The sequence below is a fragment of the Hyperolius riggenbachi genome, chromosome 8 (genome assembly GCF_040937935.1).
Source record: "Hyperolius riggenbachi isolate aHypRig1 chromosome 8, aHypRig1.pri, whole genome shotgun sequence".
In the NCBI taxonomy this organism is placed as follows: domain Eukaryota; kingdom Metazoa; phylum Chordata; class Amphibia; order Anura; family Hyperoliidae; genus Hyperolius; species Hyperolius riggenbachi.
The window spans coordinates 266,837,959-266,850,136 of NC_090653.1; the positions used below are offsets into that span (position 1 = coordinate 266,837,959).

Sequence of the window (12,178 nt, forward strand, 5' to 3'; positions counted from 1 at the left end):
CTGGCTCCCTCTCTATACAGGGAATAAACAGCCAATCTCTGCACTAGCTCCCTCTTTATACAGGGAATAACTTCACTGCAATTCTTGGAGCGATTTGGTATTGTAGCCACTAATGTGATTTCTCCGGGATCGCTCCCAAAATTTTCCACTCGCAATGCTGCTTGTGGGACCACCCCCGTCCTGCTGGTAACTCACCTGCGCAGCAGTAATTTAGGGTGGTTTTTGCTCTCCAAGTTCTTCTCAATCAAGTCACTCAGCAGCTGTTTCAGGACGACGGTGGCGTACTCCATGCGGCCCTGCAGGGACACCATGGTCAGGGAGGCCACGTTGCCGCGGTCCCGCATGGAGAAGCTGCGCTGGTTTTCCAGCGTGTGGATGAACGTCAGCAGGAAAGTCTTGTTGTTCAGCAACTGCCCAAACAGTCTCAGGGCTTTCTCCAAATTCGGGGGCATCTGGAGAGGAGGAAACAAGCAGAGTGGTCAAAAAGAGGATACTGCTGCCACTATGGGGCGGGGCACAGACAGAGCTGTCTGAGAAGATCAGCCTGCAGCTGTGGGAGTCTACGGCACAGGAAGTGGCTGGTAAAGAGTTACTTACATCCAACTCCTTCAGCACAGGGTGGTCTTCAATGCCGGGGAATAAAACCCGCATGGCGTAGGTCTTGTATTCCAGGAATGGGATCTTCACTCCGTCCATATTGTTGGTCAGCTCGTTAATGTCTGTCTGAAGCTCCGCAAAGGCTGCAATCACAGGAACGGGACATGAAATCTCAGCATTCGGCAACATCAATCACTACCAAACGTATACAGTCAACTAGAACACAAGACGACCATACGCAATACAATGCATTCATTCGAGACAATGACCAAGAAATACTGCGATTGGATCAAATGTAATATCAACTGCAAATTTATATTTCTATATTGGCATCGAAGGATCTTTAAGACAAACGTATATTTTTTGCAAAACCAACAGTGAAAAATCCTGACTATTCAATGGAACTAGGATTTGCACACGATCACACATGCAATTAACTGCAATATAATTTTCAGCCATCCTTATTGAATTGTCAGATTGGTTGTTGGGACATTGCATCATGTGGTCCAGGGTGTAACAAGAACCCAGGGAGGACAATAGGCACCCAGCTAACAAATATCATGGTGCCTCCACCCCCCCCCCCAATCCAAACTCTAGCCGTAAACCCTCTCCCCTCCCCTAGCACAGGGTGCAGTGAGATACTTACCTGCTTCCAACGCTGCGGGTTTCCTCCATGCATCATTCTCTGGCTCCTGATCATGTGACTTGCATCTGTCATGTGACTGGGAGCCAGCGAATGACAGCAGAGAGTGAGTGGCTGTGATCTGGCTAGGAGGGTGGTAATATGTTATAGTGTACTGAAAATTACATGTTGAACAAAATTGCTTATTTTCTACAATATTACTTTATAACTTATTTAGTCAGTGTTTGGGCCACTGTAAAATCTTCCCTCACCCCAATTTACAATCTGAAATTTATCACAGGTGGTGACATCTTTAGTCTTGTCAGGTGCAGCACTGCGGAATGTTTGGTCACTGAGCGTTCCAAAGCCAGTACAAAATATACCTGGTCTCCCAGAATGCTCTGGAGGAAGGAAGGGTGCGGGGAGAATTGCACATAGCTAATCAGCCTAGGCTAAACATCATTGGGAGGGTGGGGCTGCATACCAGTATTCAGCAATATATTGCTATAGTAAATGTTTCTGATGCTGAATCAGGGAAAATTACTGAGATATTTTACTGCATTCTACTACATGTCACTACAGGGCCTCTTTAAACTACTATTGTGGTTCTGGAAGGCCACTGAAGTAGATGGAGGAAACCCAGGTCAACACGTGGAGAACATATATACTCTGTGTTATGCTAGGTACACACGATGCAATTTTCTGACAGATTCACTGTCTGATTATTTCCAACATGTCCAATCGGATTCCCAATAGATTTGTCCAACGATTTTTCATAGAAGTAATAGAAAATCGATCGGAAATCAAATCGAATATGTTGGAAATAATTGATCTGACAGTAAATTTGTCAGAAAATTGCATTGTGTGTACCTAGCATAACACATTCCTGGCCGGGATAGGTGAATAGTGTGGGCAGAAGCTCGGTATACTGAAGGCTGTATCCCCCTCTGTCTTGTTATTGGCTGTGCGTTTCCTCCCACCTGTAGGAAGTCATCTCTCAGCGCTGCTCCTGACACTTGGCGTGACCTTGTGGGACGCCGGTGCGGGCAGCTGTTAGTGTCTGTAGGGAGGACTGTGTTATCATATCCAATAAAGCCTCTGCCTGCTAATGAAGCCCCCGGGGTCCAGCCCTGGCATTGCTGGAATTCACATGGCCAGCCGAGAGGGACATTCCCAAATTCCAGCCGCGATCTCTGCAGCTAATGTCCCTTAATGCACGCCAAGGTAATCGCCAAGGCCGGCCCCCTCTCAGAGCGGGGGAAATTAATCATTAGCCTGATATCCGCAGCAAGGAGACCTCATAGGTGACAATTCCAGCAATGGCAACCTGGCGATAATTCTCTGTATGTACTTCATCTGCAGAGAGCTCATATGTACAGGCTGGGATTCTGTCAGAAGTCATAAGGGTCCTTTTCCACTAGGTGCCTGCTAAGAGCTGGTATTTAGTTACTCCTGTTAATTGCCTGAAGAAGCGGGTGAAATACCTGCGAAACGTGTTTCACTGTTTTGTGGAGTATAGAATGAAATTTGCCTAAATTACACAATTTGGGCATGATTCGCAAAGCTTTTTCACCTGTTTTCCTCGGTTTACACCTTATCTGTTACTTTTTAAGAGCAAAATATAATATAATTAAGGTAAGAAAAGTAATATTGATATGAAGTTAATCAGGAACAACTTACTTTGAGTGATTATTTTACTTCAAAATGTGCCCGAAAGGTTATTTTTATCAAATAGGTGATAAATCATGTATGAGAAGTTTCGTGAATAGAGCCCTTTGTGTCTTCAATGGGGAGGCAAGTCCATCACTACCTCCCATTTTTTAACTGTTTTTAGTGTATTTTGTTCTCCCTGGCGCCTGTTTTGTCCTATTACCTGTAAGTTTGTCCACCCTCGGTGGAGGGGTGTAACCAGGGACGGATTTACCATAAGGCCTTATGGATTTACCATAAGGATTTACCATAAGGCACTGTAGGCACATTCCTACAGGCGCCTGATGGTGGATAGGCGGCTCAATCCCCTCCCCTAGTCTCCCTCCTTCCTTATACAGAGTGTTGAGCTGATCGTAAATAAGGTTACTCACCCAGCTCTCTGCATTTCACTGATGAGAGCTCCCTTCAGTCAGGGGCACCTCTAGCTACTTCATACTGAGGGTACCTCTGGCTACCTACTGCTTAGAGACACCTGTAGCTACCAATGATGGGTAAGGGAAGGATGGGAGAAGTGACAGCTGGCCCAGCCAGCATACTTGTGGTGCGCATCAGTCTAGGGTGCCAGGACCTCTGTGCCTATAGGCTCCTATGATGTAAATCCGGGCCTGGGTGTAACCCCTATTTTCTGATCTACAGAGAGCAACTTCTTAACCCAGGTCGAGTGTAATCTGCCCACCTGCCTACACAGTAGTTGCCTCAGCGGTAACCCTTCCTTGTGAGTTGCTTCTATTATTGTTATTTAGTATTTATATAGCACCGAGCTCTTCTCAGTTCTCTGCAGAGTAGATTGTCTTGTCTTTAACTGTCCCTCAGAGGAGCTCACAATCTAATCCCTGCCATAGTCATATGTACATCGTAATCTAGAGCCAATTTTAGGGGGAAATCAAGTGCCCGGAGGAAACCCATGCAGACACGGGGAGAACATACAAACTCCATGCAGATAGTGCCCTGGCTGGGATTTAAACCAGTGCTGCAAGGTGAGAGTGCTAACCACTATGCCACCATTCTTCTATTTCCACTACCCGCTGTGTCGCTGCTATCCATCAGGTATAAGTGCAAATGCAAAAAATCGTGCAGGTCAGGCGACTGATTTGGGCGGAAAAACAGCACGGCGATTTACAGGTTCAGTAACAATTTAATTTTGAAAGGTAGAACAAAACACCATCACCTCGGTGACTTTATTGCATACTTCAGTCGATGTTCAAGATTTAGGCAAGTTCTTTTATATTATATGCCTCCGACGGAACAATCTTCTTTTACAACAAATTAAAAGTTGTTTTTTAGGTGGCGACTGAAGGGGGAGGAGCTCACACCAAGTGGAGGGTGCTGAGGAGGAGGAGTAGCTATGAATTGGTGCAGTAGGTTATTTCCTTTGCTATTTTGCACAAACTTTTTTTTAACAATACATTTCTTTAAAGGGACTCCGAGCAGTGCAAAAACTATGGAAAGATGCATATCATTTTAAAGCTCTCTTTCTCCTCTTTCCAATGATATATAAACCGCCACCCTTTTAGTTTTTGCTATTTTCGGGATTGAAATTGCCGCGGCTGCGATTTCAATCGCGAAAATAGAGAAAATTAAAATGCATAGGGCGACGATTTAGAGGTCCTCAGAAAGAGGAGAAAGAGAGCTTTAAAATGAGATCCATCTTTCCATAGTTACATTGTATTACACAGGGCGACTTTTTCTCAAAGTCAGCAGCTCCATTCAGCAGAAAAAGTCACCAATGATATATAAATCGTCGCCCTACGCCTTTAAGTTTTCTCTATTTTCGCGATTGAAATCGCAGCCACAGCAATTTCAATCGCGAAAATAGCGAAAACTAAAAGGCGTAGGGCGGCGATTTATATATCATTGGAAAGAGGAGAAAGAGAGCTTTAAAATGATATCCATCTTTCCATAGTTTCTGCACTGCTCAGAGTCCCTTTAATTAATTTAGATGAAGGTTCTACTAAACATACAAATAAAGCCGCCCCTGCACTGGGACTGTAAGCGCTTAGGTGGCGTCCGGGGAATACAGCGTTGTCATGACTTTGCGGCATTTTACGCGGTGACAGCTCGCTATCATTAATCACTCGCCCATCCTCTAATCTTCCATTTACCCCCTAATAGCGCTCTGCGCCCCTCCCCCCACCACTTGCCATGCAGCCATTGCAGCAGCAGGCTAAAGATTTATTGATCAAGATAAGAGAAAAAGCACCAAGATGAGGCATTCTCTGCATGAGGTCATCCAGCGCTGGATTAACCCCTCCACTGCCAGGGCGGTGCTCCATTCGCAGCCGGCCTACATCAGCAAGCCAAACGGACACTGGGGGCTGCTGAACAACCACAAGTACCAGCATGCCTAATCAAAGGGCGGACGGCAGGGCATGATGGGAAATGTAGTACCCCTTCAAAGTAAGGGATCTACTTTATTCAGCGTGCATAAACTTACATTACCCACGTTTGTTTTAATGCATAGGATAAACATGTAGCGTTAATAATAATATTCAGCTTAATTCATATAACCTTAAGGGCTCTGCCTCTGACACAGGAGACTAGGTTTTGAATCTCAGCTCTTCCCCTGTTCAGTAAGCCTGCACCTATCCTGTACTGGACCTTGGGCAAAACTCCTTAAAGGATACCCGAACTGACATGTGACATGATAAGATAGACATGGGTATGTACGGTGCCTAGTACACAAATAACTAGGCTGTGTTCCTTTTTTTCTTTCTCTGCCTGAAAGCGTTAAATATCAGGTATGTAAGTGGCTGACCCAGATCACACGGCACAGTATGAGTGCCAGGTAATGCTTAGTCATTGGATTGAGCATGTAGATTAGGCAAGTTAGGTTCACTCAGATGCATAGCATGGGTTCACAGTAATGGAGGTGCATGATCAGGTAGGACACAAAAGGAGGAGGACCCTGCCCAAAGGCTTACAATCTAGAGGGAGAGGGACACGAACGGTAGGGGACCAGAGTTCAGCTGTAGGTTTAGAGCACTTGTGAGGGGTAGTAGGCCAGAGTGAAAAGGTGAGTTTTGAGGGCTTTCTTGAAGATGTTGAAGGAGGGGGCTGCCCTAATGGGTGGAGGTAGGGAGTTCACTATAGAGCATGTCCTAGTGGCTGCAGCTCTGGTGCTTTGAGCCTGCCTGGAAGACTGCTTTGAATCTTCACTCAATCTGTAGTGACAGAGTAGAATCCAGTAAATTATTCAGGATACCCACTTTTATGGTAATTTTTATGGTTTCAGCATCAGAAAACACTTCCTATGTCTATATATTGCTGTATGTGAGTATGCAGCCCCGCCCTCCCTGTGATGTCACAGCCTAGGCTGATTAGCTTTGCGGAATTCTCCTCCCAGAGCATTCTGGGAGACCAGGTATATTTTGTACTGGCTTTGGAACTCTCGGTAACAAAACATCACCTGGCAGGAATAAAGATGTTGCAGTCTGTGATAATAAATACCAGAAGGTAAATCAGGGCGAGGAAAGATTTTACAATGGGCAAACACTGACTAAATAATACAAATAAAATGAATATTGTAAAAAAAATAAGCAGTTATATTATTATATGAAATCACTACAGTTTCTCTACCCTTTTTTTTCCCCTATAAAACACAACCATTCTACAGTACAGTATTCCTGACTGTCAGACTGGGAGTGTCACGACTGCTGCCTATCACTCAGTCAGCGCAAGTGTGGAAAAGAAGTCACAAGACTTGCTGCTGTGTGAAGCAAATTCCTCATGTAGGAAGAGGAAAATATCTGGGAAGTATGTACTGCAACCAGCACTTGGTAGCTGCCATCTAAAAACAAATGGAAAAAAGTGTTTGTTGTTTTTTTTTTTTCTCAAAAACTGGCATTTAGCTTTAATTGCAGTACTATGACCACACTAAGTTCTACTCTCGGGTAGAGTAGTACTTAAAGGGAACCTGAGACATGAAGCGTCTCAGATTCCATACTTACCTGGAGTTTCCTTAACCTTTTGGGGAACGCCGCTATAAGATCCTTTGCCGCACTTGAGGCTGTTCTAGCCTGATGTGGCGTAGAATCTACGTCGCCCGCCGTTTCCGCTCCCGGCGCGACCGTGCACACCCGAGAGGGGAGATTAAGCTGTCATATGATAGCTGGCATCTTCCCTCAGTGATCAGCAGCCATCGCGTATGGCTGCTGATCACTACGATCGCCGGCGGATCGTAGTGATTACTTTGACAGCTGCGGTGGTAGGGGGGAAAGAAGAGGATCTAATCACCTCCCTGTGCTCCCACGACGATCGGCGCTTCCCACTGCTCTTGCCGGCATCTCTGCTCCGTCTGACGTCAGCGTTGGGTCCCAGCTTGATGACGTCATCAAGCCGAGACCCGGAACCGATCGGCCGTAGGAGCAGATATGCCGGCTGGAGCAGATGGGTCCACTGCGGCTCATCGTTGGAGTTGGAGGGTGATGGCTGCTGACTAAAGGGGGGACACCTGGCCACACAGGAAGGAGACAGCCCAGCAAGCTCCTGCAGGGATCCAACTGCCTGACCCCCCCCCTCAAACGCCCCCCCCCCCCCCCCATCAGCAAAAACGCCTGGTCCTTAAGGGGGTTTAGGCGGCCGGTCCCGAAAGGGTTAAGGCCCCTTGTCCCTCGCCCTCTCCCCAGGTGATTCTTGTCCCCCACAATTCAGCCCGAAAGCCTAGCCGAGTCACACTTCATTGTGCATGTGCAAACACAGCCAGGCACACTCCGTCGCACTCCCGCGGTTGGGTGCACTATGGGGAGAGCACCTGGCCGGGTTTGTGCATGCGCATTGAAGCCCCAGGTAAGTATGAAATCTGAGACGCTTCTCTTCTACTCTCACAATTCAGGGTGAGGGGAGTGTCGGTTCCAATTTTTACCTTCTTTACACTCCAGGGCCACGCGGGACTCCAGGTTATCCATCTGCATCTGGAGACGTTTCAGGGTGCGGTCGGCATCTCGTGTTTTCCGCTTGTAAGCGATGAGGACGGCAATGATGGCGAGGAGCAGCAGCCCGCCCCCCGCACCAATCCCCACTATGGCTGGCAGCGTCAGGGAACTGTCAGAGTAGATCCGGAGACTCCCAGGAGAAAATTCCATCCCGCCAACCAGAATCTACCAACAAGGAAAGAAGGGGGTCAGTTATGGTTCAGCCCGTTAAACAAAGAATACATTGGGGCCACTATTAGCAGATATGAGGAACACAGATGAGTATATATCAAACCAACTGACACAGAGAAAGACCATATAATAACCAACAACGGTTAAGGCTTCCACCTTAATAGCAATGGCTGGATAGTGTACTAGTTAGGGGCTCTTGGGTTTGAACCTCGGCTCTTCCTGTTCAGGCCAGCACCTATTCAGTGAGGAGTCCTTAGGCAAGACTCCCTAATACTGCTACTGCATGCAGCTCTGACGCTTTGAGTCCACCAGGAGAAAAGCAGAATATAAATGTTATTTGTCTTGTCTAGTACTTGGCATGGCATGGATTCCACACAATACTGAAAACATTCCTTTGAGATTCTTTGTCATGGCGACAAAAGACTGTCAATGAGAGGCTACCAGTTCCAGCTTGCAAGCAAACTATATGCAGCTTGAAATTGGACAAATCAATTGGCAGGAAGCATTGCCATCAAGTGGAAAAGAACTTCTTGAGCGCAAATTCACACAACGTTTGCAAACTCCCATTGACTTTCATTAGCTGCGGCTAAAAAAAAAAAAAAACGCATACGAACACGAATTTGAATGAGAAAAAATACTTAATTTCTCGCAAAGATAAACCCTGTGTTTGGTTTAGCTGCTTGCTGATTGATCGTTTTTGGCTTTTGATAGATGCAGTGGATATTAGCCTGTTAGGAGAATTAGTTTACTTATCACTGGTAGCAGGGAGGCGGGACTTACCGTGACGCGGTGCTCTCCGGTCTGGCTGGGAGAGTCGCACAGCAGCTGGGTGTCGGATACGGTAAGCGCACACGGCTCATCACCAATCAGCACAGTGTAGTTCAACCTGGATCCTCCAGGGGCAGCGGGCTGCAGATTTCTTCCCTAGATAAAAACAATCACACACACTATAATTTCCCATCAAATATTTGCTTATGATTTTGCATAAAATCAACATAAATCTGGCATCGGCTGTAAAGGATTATGGATGCCGTTTCTACCTTCATGATGACATGTGAGCCCGGCTTAATCTCCAGAGTTCCTCCGGGCCCGAATGCTTCCACCACGGGGTTGGGGTAGTAGGTGAAGGAGGTGAAGTTGAGGGCGCGAACGCTCGCCACGTTGTCCAGCACGAAGCCAAACTCATCAGGCTGGACGCCGTCCTCTGGTACCACCTCATTATTGGACGGATATATGCCCGGGGCCTTGCACAACATCAGGCTATCATTAAAGATCTGGCACGTCTGCAAAACACAGGTTATGGGAGCGTTGATGGACTTACCAGCAAGGAATGTACAGTCACAGCCAGAGGTATTGAGAATGGCGCAAATACATTTTTTTGGAAAGTTTGCTAATTCAGCGTTTTAGGTCTTTTTGGCAGTTGTTTCTGTGGTGATTTAACTGCTTCTGGACCAGGCTGATTGAAATCTACGCCCTGTTTGGGACCTGTTATTCCTAGCAGGGCGTAGATTTCAATCTCCGCACCATACGCTCCCGCCGCTACTGCCGATCGCACAGTTCTCCTGACGCTGCAGCCCATTTGCCCTGCGGTTGCTATGACAGCCAATCTCATTGGCCCATAGTGATGACAGGTTTAGGAGCCAATGAAATCAGCTCCTGACCGGTTTACAGAGCTCTGCTGTCATAGCGATGGCAGGGCGAGTGGGCTTCAGCAACTGCATGACTGTGGAGAGAGTCCGTGCAGCGAGATGTCGGTAAGCCCCGTTTTTGGTACCAGCAGCCTTTGGTACTTAGGAGAATAGAAGGAAGTGCGATTGAATTGCAGCATTATTTTGCATGCAAGCGTGTTTTCTAGTGGAAACGAGCTGTAAAGCTGGCCATTGCATGAATCCATATTTTAGGTCGTTCTATTTTCCAACCAGAGAAATGTGATCGATTTCTTCGCATGATCGATTGATCTGAAAAATGAACCAACATATCATGCACTTATGATTGCTCTTTCTAAAAACCTAACACCCCCTTCCAAAAGGAACAAATAGAACAAAGTTTTAGTACATTTTTTTCTATCTGATTTCTCCATTTCCCCAACACATTTGATCAGCTATTTATCAAAAGATTAAGAAAAATATATTTTTTCCCCCTTGCTCGAAAAAAAAAAAATTCAAATTTTCTATTCAATTGATACTAATTATATAAAAAACTGGAAATCTATCAGTTTGGTTGAATCGTGTATAGCCATCTAAACACTAATGTCTTGGCGTGATCTATTCAATGGGCATACGTCACAGGTCATAGTTGACCTTTTGTATGACATTGGCCTCAATTCACTAAACTTATCTCCTGTCTTTAATAACGTTTCTAGAGTTGTTACCATGGTGATAAGGCATGTAGTATTCAGGAAACATTTTACCTCAGGCAAGCCTAAAGTTAACTCTTCTGTCTTTAAATTACCTCTCCAATCCTTAAAATAACTCCAGAGTTAAAGACAGGCTGTTAATTAGCTGCATGTGAAAATAACTACAGAGGAGGTAAATTAACTACAGAGGAGGTAAATTATCTACAGAGGAGGTAAATTAACTACAGGAGAGGTAACTTAAGGAATGAAGAGGTAAGATAACTCTCTCACGTGTGGAGGTAAGTTTTCTCTTGCCTTATTATCTCTAGCATGATCTTAGTGAATTGAGGCCAATTGTGTAATGCCGATTTCACACTGCATGGATCAAAAATGGATCCTTCAAAAACGGATCAGTTTTCATGGATCAGTTTGTTACACTGGGCATCAGTTTTCTATCCATGTCTTCCATTCCTCGATGTCACCCCCTCAGTACAGCCACGGAACAAAAGATCCGTTCAGAATTGGCTGATGGATGCTATTGCTTTGCATAGGACCCGTTCCGCTTCGTTCCACTAAAGAGAACTTTTTGTGCTAAATTGAACCCAGCCTGACACCTGACAGGTCCTTGCCTGGATGCTTCTTCTATAGTGTAGAAAGTTGGCTAATTGGTTGAGGCTCCCCTCTTAGGCCCACCTCTTAGCGTCCCTCATACTCACATTGATGGTCTCTACGCCACCATACTTGGCCCGAATCTTTGGCTCTTGAATGGTCATTAGGTGAGTACCGGTCACTGTTACTGCAGTGCTGCCGCTGTAGGAGGAGATACACAAGATGAGGACACCAGACACGAGATATAGGGGAGAGGATCAGTCATTAAACAAAAAATAGAATAACCAAGCAGCTCAGGGTGACCCAGAACTGCTAGGAAAGTATAGGGGACTAAAGAGACCAAAAAGCCCTCCTACTAAAAAGCCAACGCTCAGCATAATTTACCACCTTAAAATTTTACACAGCCACATCAACCCAACATGCAGACAGTTCGTTTCGGACTCTTGGTTGTCATAAAAAGTCAGAAACAGGCTATCTGCATGTTGGGTGGTTGTGGCTGTGTAAAATATATAAGCTATAGGCTCACTATACACCAGCTGTTCTGGATGTATGCCTGCCTACAGGGGCATGAAGAGATTCAGCAGTGGTGCATTGTGGAAAACCCCAGTTTCTTAAAGGGTTACTTAAAGAGAAACCGTGACCAAGAATTGAACTTCATCCCAATCAGTAGCTGATATCCCCTTTCCCATGAGAAATCTATTTCTTTTCTCAAACAGATCATCAGGGGGTGCTGTATGGCTGATATTGTGGTGAAACCCCTCCCACAAGAAACTGAGGACCATGGTCCTGGCAGTTTCCTGTCTTGTTGTATTGTGGGAAATTGCCATTTACAGCTGTTTCCAACTTCCAAAAAAGCAAGCTACAGCAGCAGCTACATCATCTACCAGCAGTAAACATGTCACCATGTGAAAAATGTCAGAATGTAAATCATGGGATTTAAAAGATTTTACAATGGGCAAACGCTGACTAAATCATTTATACGTAATTATTGTAAAAATGAAGCACTTTTTTATTACAAGAAGTTTTAAATCAGGATGATACCATTTATTGGCTAACTAAAAATGAATACAATTTTTAGTTAGCCAATAAATGGTATCATCCTGATTTAAAACTTCTTGCTTTTACTGATGGCTAACACGGTACAATACCCTACTGCTACTACTTTTTTTATTACATTATTTTCACTGGAGTTCCTCTTTAAGC

General features: G+C 45.4%; 1 protein-coding gene across 1 annotated transcript in view; it reads right to left on the reverse strand.

Moving 5' to 3' along the window:
* LOC137527485 (plexin-A3-like) overlaps positions 1 to 12,178 on the reverse strand; it is a 267,378-nt gene that overhangs the window by 30,182 nt on the left and 225,018 nt on the right. Inside the window, exons 20-25 of the mRNA XM_068248001.1 lie at positions 11,083 to 11,176; positions 9,072 to 9,314; positions 8,812 to 8,955; positions 7,791 to 8,025; positions 598 to 740; positions 196 to 452 (exon numbers count right to left, since the gene is read on the reverse strand). Coding sequence (XP_068104102.1) covers positions 196 to 452; positions 598 to 740; positions 7,791 to 8,025; positions 8,812 to 8,955; positions 9,072 to 9,314; positions 11,083 to 11,176 — 1,116 coding nt within the window. The remainder of the gene's footprint in view (positions 1 to 195; positions 453 to 597; positions 741 to 7,790; positions 8,026 to 8,811; positions 8,956 to 9,071; positions 9,315 to 11,082; positions 11,177 to 12,178) is intronic.